Raw genomic sequence first — 18,470 nt, 5'->3', positions numbered from 1 at the left:
GTTGGGGAAGGGGAGGGATCTCAGTGGAGTATAATGCTATACAGTCCAAAGTAGCCATTTTCTCCAGGGGAAGTAATCTCTGTCACCTGAAGATGAGTTGTAATTACAGGAGATATTTATTTTATTTACTTTATTTATACCTCACCTTTCTTCCCAATGGGAACCAAAGGTGGCTTACATAATTCTCCTCTCCTCCATTTTATCCCCACAACTACCCTGTGAGGTAGGTTAGGCTTGGAATGTGTCACCCAGCAGGCTTCCATGGCACAGTGGGGACTCAAACCTGGTTCTCCCAGATCCTAGTCTGATACTCTAACCCAGGGCTGTTTTTCTGGGAAAAGAGGTGGTAGAACTCAGTGGGTTGCCCTTGGCGAAAATGATCAGATGGCTGGTGGCCCCGCCCCCTGATTTCCAGACAGAGGAGAGTTTAGATTACCCGCCATGTAATTCCCCTCTGTCTGGAGATAAGGGGGCGGGGCCACCAGCCATGTGACCATTTTCAAGAGGTTTCGGAACTCCGTTCCACCGCGTTCCAGCTGAAAAAAAACCCCTGCTCTAACCACTATACAATACTGGTTGTCCAGGCCCAGGGTTTCCAGACCCTACCTGAAGGCTGGCAACTCAAACAGATTCAGGACAGCCAGAATGAAATACTTCTTTATTCAGTGAGTAATTAAATTGTGGGATTCACTACCAGTGGATGCAGTAATAGCTAAGGGCATGGATGGCATTAAAAAGAAGTGAGGCAGATTCTTGGACGAGAGGTCCATCAATGGCTACTAGCCGTGGTGACTAAAAGGAACCTCCACAGTCAGGCGCAACAAACCTCTGAATACCAATGCTAGAAGGCAACATCAGGGAAATGCCTCAGTCCCTGTGCCCTTTCTCTTGGTCTTCCGGGGCTAGTGGTTGGCCACTGTGTGAAACAGGATGACGAACTAGATGGACCCCTGGTTTAATCTGGCAGGGTTTATATTACATAGAAGAATCTGTAAGCAAATCAGTGGGATGTGTTCCAAAACGCTGTTAGAAGCAGAGACCCAGTTAGTCTACATCCTGGAATGTGTAATTTAGACAAAAAGAATTCCAACTGTAAGCTGTGGAGAGACTTAGGCAAAAATAGACTGTTCCTGTTTCTAAAGTGGAACAGCGGCTGTCAGCTGCCATTCTCATTAACAGGTGGCATAAAACAATTGTTCAGTGGTCACAGTCCTCCAGCGCACAAGCTGGAGACAGCAAGACCTTTGTCAGGAACACACTGTGAAGTCTTGAGAAGTGCAAGGGTTTGTGCTGGTGAAGAAAAGGGATGGAATTCTGCAGTCTAGCTATCCTGCTCTTTGGGTCAGGTAAACCATTTCTACCGGTGGCATAATTTTAGTTTGGCTTATTAGTCATTGTGTCGTACAGCCATTCTTGAAGGCAGGGTATGTGTTTATTAAGGTGAGATTCTGGATATAGCTTTATGAACTTTCTGCTGAATGCAAGATACTTAGGAAATGTATACATGGAACATTTTCCTCCTAACCATAAGCAGTGAAGTATGATAGGGAATTATCTTCTTAACTGTGAACAACAGTGAGAATTAACAGTGAAATTAAAGACTGCCATTCTTGTCTCTTGTTTTGCAATCAAGTATTAAGATGATGTAAAAATCCATGGGGATTTGAAGTGTATTCCATTATTCAGGTACAAGTTCTGGTGAATATTTTCATTTATTTATATAGAATTCTGATAAGGAAGCCAAAATGATTGACAGCAGCATGTGTTTTGGAGGGGCTTGTTAATCATTCCAGTTAAATTGCTGTTAAGAGATTATAAGTATTTCATAATTTCCGTTCTCTTCTCCCCAAATGAAAATACATAAATTCAGGCTGTAGAACAGGACAGAGTTATCTGAAAAATATCACGTGTGACAAAAATTTGTATGTAAATTCCTAAAAGACGATGTTAGTTGACCTAGAAGTGAACACGGGGTCATCACAGACCCTCTGAAATGTGACACCTTTCCGGTCTGCAGAAGTAATAGGAGACACTTTTTTTTCTTATGAGGGAGTCATCTGTATGCACGGCAGTCATGATTCAGTGAATATGATCCCCTATCTGGTGCAAAGCATTTTAAATAGCTCTAGCAATTTATGGATGGTGAAAGTTGAACCTCCTCAAGATGATAAGTGCATACAAAAAGCTTGGAAAAGTGAAGACGATATTAAAGTTCCATATAAGACTTGTAAGAAATTATGCTTATATATTTTTGTAGTAGTAGTAGTAGTAGTAGTAGTAGTAGTAGTAGTAGTAATAGTAAATTTATTGTCTATGGCCATAGGCCATCACAAATTTTCCAAACAATACATCACGTCAGCTAAAGCAGTTACACGTAATATCATGGTCAAAATGAATTAAATCAGGGCTCATTTCGAGGGGGAACGCACAGGAACGCAGTTCTGGCAGTTCCCCAAAGAGTTCACACGACAGGTGGCCCCACCCACCTGACTCAGCCATTTTGGGCCCATTTTGGCCTGGATTGGGGCCAAAGTGGCCCAGGTCGGGTGGTGGATCACTCTCCCACTCAGCAGCGGCCCGATCCTGACCATTTTGGGCCCCTTTTTGGCCATTTTCAGCCCCTTTTTTTGCCATTTTGGGCCCAATTTCAGCCCTGAATGGCCAGGATTGGGTCCAAAACAGCCAGGATAGGTAATGTCAGTGGGGGTGGCATATGCAAATCAGTTATGCTAATGACACACTTCCAGTGCTGGCAAGGGGCATAGCATATGCTAATGAGTTATGCTAATGAGTTATGCTCATGAGTTCTTCAAGCTTTTTTTCTTCTAATTGACCCCTGAATTAAATAAAACAATACAATAGACCAAGCTAGCCCAGAAATCATGAGACCACCCCATTCAGTCCCACCTTAGATATAGTCTTCTTGGCTGCAAGTGCAAACTGAGAGACTTTGTAAGATACATGATTATCACTGTCTGATAACAAAAACACAATCTTCTCGATTTCAGATTATGCGTTTGCGGCCGGTAGAATTCTGGCCAAAAATTTAGCTGCAGGTACACTGTATAGACAATAAAATAGGTAATGGAGAAGGTTTTCCACTGTGAGTGATCCACAAATGCAGATGCAGTGTTCCACAGGAATATTATGCTTATATTGTTTAATCAGGAACACATCTCCTAATTGTTGACTCCTCCCAGTTATTGATTATATGCAGGGCTTTTTTTTCAGCCAGAACATGGTGGAACGGAGTTCCGGAACCTCTTGAAAATGGTCACATGGCTGGTGGCCCCGCCCCCTGAGCTCAAGACAGAGGGGAGTTTAGATTGCTCTCTGTGCCACTGGAGCAGCGTGGAGGGCAATCTAAACTCCCCTCTGTTTGGAGATCAGGGGACGGGCCCACCAGCCACGTGACCATTTTTGCTGAGGGCGATTTAAACTTCTAAAAACTCCCCCCTTGTTCCAGCTGACCCAAAGTGGCATCATTAGCCCTGGGAGTATGCATGCACTTTGCGCATGCACATGTGGTACCAGGGGCACCACCTCCCGCCAAGAGTTGCCCCCTGTGCTGGCAACCCACTGAGTTCCACCGCCTCTTTTCCCAGAAAAAAAGCCCTGATTATATGTACTTGTTTATTAAAATATCTATACATGATGCGTGGCTAGAGTGTCAGACTAAGATCTGGGAGATCTAGGTTCAAATCCCACTCTAGGTGACCTTAGACCAGTCACTCTTTCTGGGTGTAACTTACCTCACAGTCATAGATCCAGAGGAGTTAGCCATGTTAGTCTGTAGTAGCAAAATCAAAAAGAGTCCAGTAGCACCTTTAAGACTAATCAATTTTATTGTAGCATAAGCTTTCGAGAATCAAGTTCTCTTCATCAGATGCATGATCCGAACTGGTCAAATACAGAAGAGGAGGGATGAGAGGGGAGAAAGAAGGGGACATGTATCACAAGGAGACAGAATGCAATTAGCGTGGAGGCAGTCAAAACATTCCTTTGCTTGGAAATGTAAACATCTCCTTTTGGTGTGCAGTCAGTTTGCCGTATTCATTTGTAGCAGTGAAAGTATCCAATTCCTATGTAGTATAAGCCTTCGATGACCACAGCTCTCCCTGCCAGCTGCATCTGACAAAGAGAACTGTGATGATGATGATGATGAAGAGAACTTGATTCTCGAAAGCTTATGCTACAATAAAATTGGTTAGTCTTAAAGGTGCTACTGGACTCTTTTTGATTTTACCTCACAGTGTTGTTGTTTTGATGGTGAAATAGATGAGGACTGTAATCCATCCTGTGTCTGCACTGGGAAGAAAAACAGGGTATAAATATCTAAATAAGTAAATAATACCTCAGCTTTCCCCCATTCTCAGTAGCTACAATGATGAATGTTGTAAATCTGTGTACAAAACTGAACGATCAATAAGATGTACCTGGAAGAAAGATAGAATGTATTTGATCGTTATGATTATAATTGTCACCCATTATTATCTGTTTAGTTTTTTTAAAAAAAGCCTATTAAAATAAATAAATCAATATTAATAAATAATGTGATTTTTAAAGAGAATCTGGCATAGGAAACACATACCAAAGTCAGGATTTCAGAGATGGCTTCTAGAACAGGAAAATGTTGAACAGCCTGACGGATCTACACAAAATCCAGAAACGTAATAGCTTTTATGAGGACCAACCAAATTAACACAAAACATTCCTCAAGCTTTGAGCTCGCCAGAACTCTTTATCAGACTGGATGTTACAATATCTTAAAAGATAGAAGGATCAAAAGCAGAGTAACCAGGCCATCATGTTCAAGTCTGATCTTGCGTGCCTCCTGTATGAGGTGCAAGCAGGCAATTAGCTTAATCTTGTTGCTAGAATGCTGAGTTATAGCACGTTCTCTGGAAAACCGTATTCAATCCATATCGTCTGAAACACAGAAACTACCCAAATCCATCCAAACTAGAAATGGAACCAAGACACAGCCTCCAGATTAGAAAGGCCAGTTTTTGTATTTTCGGGGTGCTGTATTCTCTGAAAGCTGATCCAGGGAGAAGGGGTTTATTTTGAGATGCAAACTGCACCTGAAATATGTGATCAGGCTCCAAAGGGCTGGACCCTTTGTCGAAACTGTCTATCAAGTCCAGATAATTTTAGCATGCTTTGGGAAGGGTCCAGTCCTTTGGTTGCCAACTGGATTGGATATCCCTGCTGTAGTCACATGCAGGACTTACTCTAAGTCCTCTAAGTCCTTACTCTATTATAGTTTAGCACACAGCCTCATGTCACAGAAGCAAGGAACAGGAAAGCAAGAAACCAGAAAGGTGCCCGAAGTGAGATGACAGTTTGGGCTAGATATTGGGAGAATCAGGTTTGAATGCCGCTTCTGCCATAGACACTCGCTGGTGAATTTGGACCAAGTCAAACACAGTCAATGAACTTAGAAAGGAGTAACTGCTTGTTCAAACTTGCACTGTAAATCAAGAAACTATCTCAAGCCTCTGGCTGTCTTTACCAGAAGGAGGTATTACTCAGCAAAGAAATATAAACATTGAGGACAATGGCTTATTCTGCAAGGTCCTCTTGTTATGGAATTAATAAGGTACAGTGAAACCTGAAGCAGAGTGCTCCAGTCTAAGCCCATTGAAATCAGTGGGTTTAGATTGGAATAACTCTGCTTCAGATTTCACTGTGAGTTTGCCTCCAACCCATTCCACTGGCTTTCCCATTCCTGATTCAGGCAAAGAATCCATGGGTGTGTGTGTGGGGGGGGGGGATTAGTTGCCAATGGGGAAAAGGCTGTAAATGATTAAATATGTCCAGTTTTGATAGTCCTACACTGAACAGGGAAAAGAAATCACATTTAACTGCCGTGTATTCAGTTTCAGAGTAACAAGCATTGCTATGTGTTTCTCTGTAACAGTTCCAGTCCTGTGTTCGGAACACGAAACTCGTCTTGTTGACGACTTATTCAAGAACTATAACAGCATTGTCCGCCCAGTTAACGATCATCGAGATATTGTTCAAGTTACGGTTGGGCTGCAGCTTATCCAGTTGATCAACGTGGTACAGTAAAAATACTAATGATTCCAGTAGTCATACTAGTAGCCATATGAGTAATATTAATTGCTGTGGTGTTATCAGATTAAGGTACATGGTACTAACAGACTCCGTAACCAGAGAGAGCTTACAACCAAATTTTGACAGTGGAAGAGAATTTTATTTATTTATATGTCATTTATAGTCCGCCTTTCTCACTGAGACTCGAGGCGGATTACACAGTATGAGATTAGTACAATCAGTATCAAGTACATTTCAATACAGTATCAAGGACATTTCATAAACAATACCATAGGGTGAATAAATACAAGTTTAAAAGACATAGTAATAGCAGAACATAATCAATTCTAGGACTAACATTAGACAACATGGAGCACATGGAGTACATATTTAAAGCAGCAGATAATATGTCAGGCAATATAGTGATGAACTCTATGGTCCCTAACTCATTAGGGAAGCATCTTCCCTACAATACAACCCTCCCATTTGAGTAAAAAGGCTTTTTGAATAGTTCGGTTTTGCATCGTTTACGAAAAGCTAGGAGGCAGTCCCGTAGGTATGCCGGACCAAAGTCATGAAGAGCTTTGTATGTAATAACTAATACCTTGGAGTGAGCACGGTAACTGATGAGTAGCCAATGGAGCGACTGTAGGATGGAAGTGATATTCATGCTCCTCCTCATTCCTGATAACAGTCGAGCTGCAAAGGGAGGGGGGGAAAACACCAGCAACGGATTTTTTTTAAATATCCACCTGTAGTGGTAGAGAGTGCCGTCAAGTCATAGCTGACTTATGGCAACTCCTGTTGAGGTTTTCATGGCAAGAGACTAACATAGGTGCTTTGCCATTGCCTGCCTCTGCAACCCTGGTCTTCAGTGGAGATCTCCAATCCAATTACTAACCAAGGCCAACCTTGCTTAGCTTCTGAAATCTAATGAGATCGAGCTTGCCTGAGCTATCCAGGTCAGGATAGTATCTGCTTATTTCTACTCTTTTCCTTTAATTTTGGTGTTTTGTTTTCTTAAGGATGAAGTGAATCAAATAGTAACAACCAATGTGCGTCTGAAACAGGTAATTCTTTGCTATCATTGACAGTAAACCATTTATTATAAGCAGGGCTTTTTTTTCAGCCGGAACATGGTGGAACGGCATTCCGGCACCTCTTGAAAATGGTCACATGGCTGGAAAATGGTCATATGCCTAGTCACATGCGTGGAGGGCGATCTAAACTCCCCTCTGTCTGGAGATCAGGGGGCGGGGCCACCAGCCATGTGACTATTTTCGCTGAGGACAATTTAAACTTTAAAAAACTCCCCCCCTTGTTCCAGCTGACCCAAAGTGATGTCATTGTGCAGTCCAGGAAGCGTGCACTCACTTTTCGCATGCACATGTGGTACCAGGAGCAGCACCTCCCGTCAGGATTTGCCCCCTGTGCTGGCAACCCACTGAGTTCCACCACCTATTTTCCCAGAAAAAAAGCCCTGATTATAAGCAAATACATTGAACTGAACTCAACTTGCCCCTTGTGATGTTCCCCCTTCCCGCAGCCCTGTATCCCATGCTATTCTTGAGATACCAGGTGTGAGTTTTTGGAAAGTGAAAGGGGCTGCACCAGGAAGTGGGAGGTGGGAAAGATCTGTTCTCTGAGTGGCTCTCTGCTTGTGGTTCTTAGAGTCTAACCATTGTGCTAAATGCAGGAAGGTTCCATTTTGACAAAATATGTCCTCTGCTTCAGAGACTGTCTTGATATTTTTTTGAGTTATGACGATTTTGAAAGTATATACATAAGAAGAATTTCTAACACACTTTAAGTATGTACCATTTAACTTTGCCAACATTATTGTATTATGCTGTTGGAAAGCTGAAAAAAAAATTTTAGAGTCTGCACAAAGTTTTCTGAATGTTAAGTAGTACACAGATTTGACTGTCATCCCCCACTCCCCCAAAACATGCAACTGGTTCCATGCACCCAAAGTGGTTTTCAAATGGAAACCTATCCTTTGTGGTGCAAAGCAAAACCCTTTTGAAAGCAAAACAACATTCAGAAACAGCTTCTAATATGGCATGGAGCATACTGCTGTTAAAAAAAGTAAAGAGTGGCATGCCCAAGAAAAAAAGAAAGGCATGCCCAAGAAGTGTCTCATTGGATCCAAAGTTTTATTATTTGCTTCTCTTGGGGGATATTCTATGCTTCAGGCTGAGGTTAACAACATTATATTTCTGAAAGGATGAGAAGATACTTTTCAGCATGGATTCACTACACTTCTCGCCACAACTGGCATACTGATACACTAAGGAAGATACTATTAGGCAATATATGAAACCAGTGCATATGGTAATGTTATGGACTCCCCACTTCTTTAAGTGGGAAAAAGTTCTAGAGGCTCATACTTATCGGGAGTCTTTCCTTTTGGATAGGGCTGGCAACTCGTAGGAGCTTTAGGGCATGAGGCCAGGCGTTGCATGACGCCACGCATTGCCACTTCCAAAAGTGACATCATACCTCACTGTAATGATCTTTGGGAGATTGCTAGAGTGTCATAGTGAGAAAAACTACGGGCAACCATGGAACGACAGATGCAGAGGGAAAACAAGTACACCAGGGAACCACTTATACAAATATTGTATATTCTGTATACCATATGAAAGTGCAAAAGTGTGATAGTGCAAAGTGTCCAATTATATAGTTAATAAATTCACAATACAAAAATACACAGTATAATCATATCCAGTACACATATCATTAGAGAGTCCTTGTAGTCCGTACAGTTCTTTCCATTCATTTAAAGTGCAAAGTGTCTATTTTAATAAAAAGCCGGAGGTGGAGAGTCGTGGAGAGGTGTTGTATCATTCACAGTCCACTAATTTGAATTAATTCAAAAAACGCCGACGGGGGTGTGCAGGCAAATGTCATTAACCCGTTTCGTGAGTGGGAAACTCACTTCATCTTGGGCATGAAAAAAATTCGGACTGGACACACTGTAAACATAAAATACAATCAGCAAGTACACACATAATATTACATATAAAGATTCCATATAAAAAATTCAATACACATTCACTTACAGTGTGTTACAAACTCCGGATGCGCTCTCCTACGGCTTATGAAGAAGGTGGTGCTAACGGACAGGTAATTGGTAAGATAATGACTGTGTATATATCTCTCATTTAGGGCCGAATCAATCAATGTTCTATCTAAACCAATTGCAGCTGGAGGAAGATCCGAGGGACCCCCACTACTTACAGTAAAGCCTCCGGTTCTCATAGGAAGCAAGAGTAGACGATCTCTAAATTTAGTCCATGCGGTGAAAGAGTATTAAGTTGAAAAATCCATTTAGATTCCAACTGCATGAGTATTTTACCTATGTCCGAAGCATATGGACGATCTAGATGTTCAATGACAGAGACTTTAAAGTCGTGGTGTGAGTGTTTACTCTGACGAAAATGGCCAACCAAAGGTGCTTCTAATACTCCGTTCTTAATCCTGGATATATGCTCTTGGATTCTTGTCCTGAGTGGGCGAATGGTACTGCTTATGTATAGCAAGGGGCACTGGCATTGGATAATATACACCACATTTACTGACTTACAGTTCGTAAATTCATGCCGTGGAAAGGTACGGGTCGTCAAAATCTGATCAAGCCCCACCATGTGACCACATACATTGCATGTGCCACATGCAAAGTGGCCCTTGGGTATATTAGAGCGTGGATGGGGTGCTGGAGAATTCGGACCTAATCAGAATGTCTCTGATTGATTTGGTCCCTCTGTAGCCAACTGCCAGTCCCGATTCACACCCACGGACGTCAGCTATGAGGTGCCAATGCTGCCTTATGATAGAAGTAATCCTAGGGGCTAGGGGAGTGTATTCCAATCCCCATTTAATTTTATCATCCAGTTTCCTCTGTCTAGATGTCAATAAAGTTCCCCTGTCAATTACATCTGAGCGTGTCCTAGCTCGTTCAATAACCTGACTTGGATAGCCTCTCGTGGCAAAGTTCTCCCCCAACTCCCTGTGCCCAGTCTTATAAAAATATGGGTTGGTGGAATTCCGTTTTATCCTCAAGAATTGGCCCACGGGGATGTTGTCCCGTAAGCTTCTTGGGTGAAAGGACTGGTAGTGTAAATAGGCACAACGGTCCGTGTTTTTCTTAAAGGGGCGCACCGCAAGTTTATTATCTGTCTCTCGATAGATGGTAACATCTAAATAATCTATGCTGTCAGTACTTCCGGTCCAGGTAAACTGGATCGCCGGGTGCCAAGAATTGAACCAATTGCCCAGTTCCTCAGCACACCCTTCTTGTTTTAACAAGACTATGACGTCATCTATGTATCGCCTGTAAAGGAGAATGTGCTCTTTAAAGGGATTTGAGTCTTCATTAAATATCCATTGATTCTCCAAAGAAGACATGAAAATATTCGCGATACTAGGGGCGGCCGCGCAACCCATGGCTACCCCTTTCAGCTGGAAATAGAATTCGTCATTAAATCTGAAATAATTCTTCTCCAGTATGATGTCTAATATATTGAGAAGAAAATGAGTAGACGGTTTTTGCACGCCACGTGAAAGAAGGGCATCTTGTAGTCATGGGGTAGCCATCAGATCAGATTTTGATGACCCATACCTTTCCATGGCATGAATTTACGAACTGTAAGTCAGTAAATGTGGTGTATATTATCCAATGCCAGTGCCCCTTGCTATACATAGGCAGTACCATTCGCCCACTCAGGACAAGAATCCAAGAGCATATATCCAGGATTAAGAACGGAGTATTAGAAGCACCTTTGGTTGGCCATTTTCGTCAGTGTAAACACTCACACCACGACTTTAAGGTCTCTGTCATTGAACATCTAGATCGTCCATATGCTTCGGACATAGGTAAAACACTCATGCAGTTGGAATCTAAATGGATTTTTCAACTTAATACTCTTTCACCGCATGGACTAAATTTAGAGATCGTCTATTCTTGCTTCCTATGAGAACCGGAGGCTTTACTGTAAGTAGTGGGGGTCCCTCGGATCTTCCTCCAGCTGCAATTGGTTTAGATAGAACATTGATTGATTCGGCCCTAAATGAGAGATATATACACAGTCATTATCTTACCAATTACCTGTCCGTTAGCACCACCTTCTTCATAAGCCGTAGGAGAGCGCATCCGGAGTTTGTAACACACTGTAAGTGAATGTGTATTGAATTTTTTATATGGAATCTTTATATGTAATATTATGTGTGTACTTGCTGATTGTATTTTATGTTTACAGTGTGTCCAGTCCGAATTTTTTTCATGCCCAAGATGAAGTGAGTTTCCCACTCACGAAACGGGTTAATGACATTTGCCTGCACACCCCCGTCGGCGTTTTTTGAATTAATTCAAATTAGTGGACTGTGAATGATACAACACCTCTCCACGACTCTCCACCTCCGGCTTTTTATTAAAATAGACACTTTGCACTTTAAATGAATGGAAAGAACTGTACGGACTACAAGGACTCTCTAATGATATGTGTACTGGATATGATTATACTGTGTATTTTTGTATTGTGAATTTATTAACTATATAATTGGACACTTTGCACTATCGCACTTTTGCACTTTCATATGGTATACAGAATATACAATATTTGTATAAGTGGTTCCCAGAGTGTCACAGTGAAGCAAGAGGACTTCGCATTAGGCAACGGTTGTGGCCTTTGTTGCAACGTTTTTAACCTCCATTTCCCATTTCATGTGTCGCCTAGGCAGAAACCTGGAACGGGCAGTAAGACAAATAACCTTCCCTTCAAAGTCCTTCTCTGCTAGTTAAAGCATGCAGGTTGGAAGGGAGGGGAGGATGAAACGCCTTCTGCCTCTACATTAGAGTTGCCAGCTCCAAGTTGGGAAATTCCTGGAGATCTGGGAGGTGAAACCTGGAGAAACCTGGAGAAAGTGGGGTTTGGGGAGGGAGAGGACTTTGGCATGGCATAATTCCATAGCATCTACCCCCCCAAAGTAGCCATTTTCTCCAGGTGAACTGATCTCTGTGGCCTGGAGACCAGTTGTAATTCCAGGAGATCTCCAGCCACTACCTGGAGGCTGGGAACCCTACTCTACATGCATTCAAGTGCCAGTTTGCACTCTCCCCCCACCCCCACTATTTTAAATGTGAGCACATATAAAACATGAGTTGGGTTTGGCTTTCCCATATACATTTATTATATCATTTGATCAGTCATTCTCTGGGGAAATTGTACGTGTAGCAAATCTCCCCTGTAGCCTCTTTTGTTCTGCTTGTATATTTGTAAATAAAGCAAACTGGAGAAAAACGGCATAAATTGCAGCATGCAAAGGATACCAAACTCAGATGCGCTGCCTGAGAAACTTCTCACCGCATGAGGAGGTAGGGCGCATGCAACTTTATTTTGATAATAGATCCCTTTAGCTACTACAGTAAGGTGGTTAAAGAGAATAAGAAGTGTTTTACAGAAAATACTATTTGCTCCCTATAAATAGGCAAAAGCTTCTGAACTTAAAAATAATTATTAATATTCAGCTAATGCTTGATGATAGCAAACCATAAACATTAAAATGCATGGAGATGTTTGGGCTTGGCAACAGAGTTGCAGAAATTTGTGTGGGTTATGAGGTAATAATTGGATTTTCCGTTCATTACTTTAAAGCCCATCAGGAAATGGGACAGCCCTACCAGCGAGAGAGGCTGTCTCCAGCCCAGGGGTAATGGATAATTATAAAAACATTGATGCGTTCCTTTTTCACTATTTATGCTTACTGTGGAGAGTTGCTTACAATGGACCAGAAATTGGTACTCTCTCAAAAGAGAAATGGCCATATTAATTGGTTTCTGCTTATTATACCAGTTACTTTCAACACACTGGGTAATAAAATAAGTTCACAGGGTTGCTTTCGCAGTATAAATAATTGTTCGACATCAGGGCAGCATTCAGCAATAATAGGTTTTCACTCTCTGCAATTCCTTTGTTAGCAATGGACTGACGTAAATTTGAAATGGAAACCAGAAGATTACGGTGGCGTGAAACAAATTCGCATCTCGTCTGAAAAGATCTGGCATCCGGATCTTGTTTTGTATAACAAGTATGTTGGATAGTTGATTAACAAATTAATTCTATGCACAGCTCACACAACAAGGGAGACTATCAATCCAAGTATGCAAATATCTAATCATGGCGATTAGGGCTTTTTCCCCTTGAGCAGCTAAGAGATGCTTCAATCATGTTTAGAAAAATGGGGAGGATGTTCAAGTTCCTCCTAATTCCTTTATCTGTACTTTTCCAGGCCCCAAAGATATTTTTTGGTTTTAGATCTGAAAACAAACATGGAAACAGGATGTTGCTCTATGTGGGATGTGCCCCTCCCCCATTTCCTCGTTATGCTTTCATTTGCAAGAATCCAAAGATTGTCTCATTGATCTGGGATTAGACACTTTGTCTCACAGATACATAGACCAGCCAGACCATATGTGTGCGTGTTATGTGCTGTCAAGTTGCTTCCAATCTATGGCGACCCTATGAATGAAAGACCTCCAAAATATCCTATCATTAACAGATTTGCTCAGATCCTGCAAACTGGAGGACGTAGCTTCTTTTATTGAGTCAAGCCATCTCGTTTTAAGTCTTCCTCTTTTCCTATTGCCTTCCACTTTTCCTAGCATTATTGACTTTTCCAAAGAACCTTATATTCTCATGATGTGATCAAAGTATGATAGCCTCAGTTTTGTCATTTTAGCTTCTAGGGAGAATTCAGGCTTGATTTGATCTAGTACCCATTTATTTGTCTTTTTGGCTGTCCATGGTATCCACATAACTCTCCTCCAATGCTACATTTCAAACAAATCAATTTTCTTCACCATCCAACTTTCACATCCATACATAGTAATGGGAAATACCCGTAGTTTGGATGACCAGACCATGATTGTAACTAAATTACAAGGCTTTTTTGACTACTTCCAAGCAGAGGTTTTTCTCTGTCTTCCTTTCCAAACTACCTTTTTTCCCCAGCATCCTAATACCGTTTCCCCAGATTTTCCCCATTCTCAGTATGTTCTTTAAGGGCTGAAAAAATTGGTAATTGTTATAACAATACAAAGCTAGTAGCTCAATAGGGAAAAATGCAGGGAAAATGGCAGCCTTAACGGGCTGATGGAGGAAAGTGGCTTTCCTTTCGAAAGCCACTGTTCCAACTGTTGACAGAGTAACTATTTAGTAAGCATAGAAGTGAAGCCAATTAAAGAAAAACAGAGCAATTTATTTAGGGGACATTGGTCGTTTCCACACGTCCTGACATCGTGCAACACTCACGGAATGAGGGCGTCTTCATGGCATGATTTCTGACATCATCGCGCCAAGAAAACGGGATCGTGGCGCGATGATGTCAGAAATCGTGCCATGAAGATGCCCTTGTTCTGTGAGTGTTGCATGACCTTAAGACGTGCGGAAACAACCATACAAAAGAGAGAGAGGTAACCAACAGAAAGAAAGGAGAGATGAAGAACTTAAGAAGAAGCAGGGAGGAAGCCTGAGGATTGCATTCTGGGGACAAACAAGGAAATGACATTTAGCAGAAGAAAGAAAGTACTGACTTATTACATCCCTATCTGACTAGCTTTCCCATATTTTTGTTTATTCATATACTTCATTTGTACCCTGCCTTTCTCCCCAGTGGGAACCAAAAGCAAGTTACATCATTCTCCTCTCCTCTATTTTATCCTTACAACAACACTGTGAGATAGGTTAGGCTGAGCGTTTGTGTGACTGGTGCAAGGCCACCCAGCAACCTTCCATGGCACAGTGATTTGAAGCTGGGCTTCCCACACCCTAGTCTGACAGCCTAATCACACCACAATGATGCACTCTTCTTCTCTTGTACACTAGATGGTGCATATTTCAGTACTGGCCATGCCCCTCTGAGCCTCAGATGGGAGTTTTTTCCACAATCAGGAACGGCTCTCACAGCTTACCTGCTTCCTCAGCTTCTCTAATTCTTTTTTATAGCTGTATGAGTTGTGTCTGAGCTATAGGGCTACTTTGCAGGGGGCATTCTGACTCACAAGAAGGTAGCCCCCACCACAGGTACAGCTGCTAGGCCTCTCACTATGGCAGCTTTACCAAAGAGTTTCCAGTGATTCCTAGAGCTACCCTACATCACTTCTAGGTTTTCCATGGAAACGACATTGCAACATAGCCAACATTACTCCCCTCCACCATTTCCCCACTCCGCAACCCTCTCACTGGTATCCAGACTTGGTCTAACAACCCAACCCACAGATGATGAGACCACTGCTATAAATCTATCATTATCCTGCCTAGTACAACAATGTGCCATGATCACAAAGCAAGAATGGTTTGATTAAAATAAAAAAATAAACTGAAATGTAATTTTCTAAACATTTTTACTGTATTCCATTAACCTAATACAAATAAAAGGTTAAATATGAGAACGAAACATAAATCAAAGATTAAAGGAGAGCTTGAGATAAGAACCATCCCTTTAAAAATAACTAGATAGGGCAGGCCTGCTGATTGATCCTGAATTCCACCCTTGGAGTTGCTTCTTACATTACACTGTTCCTAAATACAAACCATATTTGTAAGGAAGGATGCCACTGAATTCTGCTTTAAGCTGAATTAGGTTTACAATTCTGCCTACAGTAGAACAGAACCAGAAACTCAGACATACAGATGGTGCATTTTGGTGCAAGTTCAAAAGGTTTCTTGATGGTCCAGGCCGTTCCTGCACATGCACAAAAGCCTCTTGGCCTGAAATCTTGTGTAATGCAAGAGACCTATGTGGACCGTGGACGCATGGTACCACATACACAATATCAGGGAGGCCTTAGGAACTACTGGAATCTACTGGCTTTACCAATGAAAAAGAAATTGGGGGTTGGGGGCTAAAATATGGAAGAGAGTCTAGAACAGAGGTGGAATTCTAAATGGAATATCTGGCTCCATGCAACTTTTTTTTTTAAGAAACTGGAGAATTCTACCCATCTCTGTTTGTAAGTAATGTGTTGTATAACGGAAACCACAAATATGTCAGCTCCACCACAGGAAAACATATGTAAGGCTGCCACATATGCAGCTGTTTTACATTCATGTTTGGGGGATGCCAATACCTTTGTGTTGCTTCTTTACAATATAGTAACATTTCTTGAGTCTCAGCAAGAAAAGCAGGTTCTAAATAAATTTCTGTAGTAACCAAAGCGTTGACTTCATTTCCAGAAGGTGGTATAGACTTTGGGGGGGGGGGTGAGATTTATACTATATATGAAGTTTATGGAGACTGTGCATGTTCTGTACTCTAAAATTCCCTCTATACGAGGCCTAACTCAATGAATTGTGTATATTTGCTTTGGGGAAAAATGTGACATGAGAAAGGGTCCACTTCGACCTTGATCCTGCCCTTAGGCATAATTTGCCTCCACAGGGTGAATTTTCCTGTCTTTGAAACTGAAACTTGACTTACATATCACCCACTCCTGCTCTGGTAAAGATGGCCACCACAGGCCCTACACCAGCATGCTGTTTCCGACATTCCTGACACTGGGTCAAGGAATATAAGGATGGGCTATCCATCTGTATTAAAATGTATATTTTTCATAATACTGATGTTCATTTTTTTTCTTTCCATTTACAGTGCGGATGGAGAGTTTGCTATTGTGCAGTTTACTAAAGTACTCTTGGACTATACAGGCAGCATCACATGGAATCCTCCTGCCATATTCAAAAGCTACTGTGAGATCATAGTCACCCACTTTCCATTTGACGAGCAGAACTGTTCTATGAAGTTGGGCACCTGGACCTATGATGGCTCCAAGGTTGCCATCAACCCGGTAAGAGAAGTCTTGGCAATTTAGGAATATGAGTCAGAGGCCAGGCTCAAAATAGAAAGAGCTGTGGCTCGTGATAGAGCATCTGCTTCAATCGCTGGTATCTCCAGATAATAAATCAGGTAGCAGGTAATGTGAAAGATCTCTACCTGAGATCCGGGACAGCTGTCAGAGTAGACAATATTGATCTACTCTTTGTAAAAGCAAAGGTAAGGAGCCTGTGCTAAGCTGGTTTGTTAGTTCAGTAAATATTTAGCAGCTGCACTAATTAAGATATGTTTATTAAATTGTTTTGGAGGCTTAATGAAATAGAATCAGACCTGTGGAAGATGGGATAGCATCATTTATTTTGCACAAGATTCTTCTAGAGTCTCATAAAGAAAATGTACTAAGAAACGCGTAGGAATTCAATAAAGCAGACATACCAACACTCAGAGAAAGAGGCTTCCAGTCCTTCTGATATACTTTTAGAGAGATGCTTTCCTAGAGCGTTTCATCTAAAATCTTGTTCATAACGTCTTTTCATGCTCCTACCTCCTTTCTTACTTCTATATGAGGCACATAAGTCTGGGGTCCTTAATAGTCAGGATTGGCTCTTTTCTTGTTGTGATACCTGTTCCATGGTGTGACTCTCCTCAGATTTTTGAACTTTCAGTCATATATGGAATTTTGAGAAATGCCACCACAAAATGGTTACCACAGGAGATAGGACCAGTCACAAAATGGCTGCCATGGGAGGCAATTATGTTGGGAGGTTCCATGCCAGGCACTTTCCTATGATAAGCCAAGCTCTTTCCTAATAGGTATTCTATTACTCCCAGCAGACCAAAAGATAATGCCTTCTAGGATCTTCTGAAGCACCTCCAATGAGGTAGAGCATGGCCAGATTTAGCTCTTTGCTTTGAGGAAGAAGCAGATGGGCAACCATCGTCATCTTGTTGGGGATCACTGGGTTAAATGCTCCACACAGAAACAGTGAAGTATTACAACAACAAAACTGAAGCATTGATTTGTTAACAACCCAGAAATACAGTATTGGATTTTAACCAAATTCAGTATAATGTGGTAGTGTTGATTAGTTTATTTTTCTTCATAGGAAAGTGATCGCCCAGACATGAGTAACTTTATGGAAAGTGGAGAATGGATCATGAAAGATTATCGGGGATGGAAGCACTCGGTTGAATATGCCTGCTGCGTTGAGACTCCATATCTGGATATCACCTACCACTTCCTAATGCAGCGTTTGCCCCTCTACTTCATTGTTAATGTCATCATTCCTTGCCTTCTCTTCTCATTCTTAACCGGATTAGTATTTTACTTGCCCACAGATTCAGGTACGTGCATTTTACATACACCACCCTATAAGTGATTGACAGGCAGAAACAATCTTATTCCTTCTGGATGTCTTTGGTCATCTATCTAGAGTCTTATGAGTTTATGTGAAAGCAATTTACAAGTGGAGAGACATGCTTGGAGTATCTGAATTCTTGATACCGTTGTGAAAATTTAGCTCCTCTTTTTCCTTAAGGTAAAATGTCCCCTTCTAACAAGGATGCTGACGATTCAG

The 18,470-nt window shown here is 41.6% G+C and overlaps 1 protein-coding gene across 2 annotated transcripts in view; it reads left to right on the top strand.

Annotated features, from left to right (window-relative positions):
* The first annotated feature begins 1,197 nt into the window (after positions 1-1,197).
* CHRNA1 (cholinergic receptor nicotinic alpha 1 subunit) overlaps positions 1,198-18,470 on the top strand; it is a 28,614-nt gene continuing 11,341 nt past the window's right edge. The window contains exons 1-7 of one of the 2 annotated variants that reach the window (XM_054971886.1): positions 1,198-1,346; positions 2,050-2,227; positions 5,924-6,066; positions 7,086-7,130; positions 13,040-13,149; positions 16,711-16,906; positions 18,000-18,237. In XM_054971886.1, the coding sequence (XP_054827861.1) occupies positions 2,062-2,227; positions 5,924-6,066; positions 7,086-7,130; positions 13,040-13,149; positions 16,711-16,906; positions 18,000-18,237 (898 nt within the window). In that variant the 5' untranslated portion in view covers positions 1,198-1,346; positions 2,050-2,061. The remainder of the gene's footprint in view (positions 1,347-2,049; positions 2,228-5,923; positions 6,067-7,085; positions 7,131-13,039; positions 13,150-16,710; positions 16,907-17,999; positions 18,238-18,470) is intronic. The other variant, XM_054971887.1, reaches the window with a different exon arrangement.

This window comes from Eublepharis macularius, chromosome 2 (genome assembly GCF_028583425.1).
Source record: "Eublepharis macularius isolate TG4126 chromosome 2, MPM_Emac_v1.0, whole genome shotgun sequence".
NCBI classification, from domain to species: domain Eukaryota; kingdom Metazoa; phylum Chordata; class Lepidosauria; order Squamata; family Eublepharidae; genus Eublepharis; species Eublepharis macularius.
This window is presented reverse-complemented; position numbering and strand designations above follow the sequence as displayed.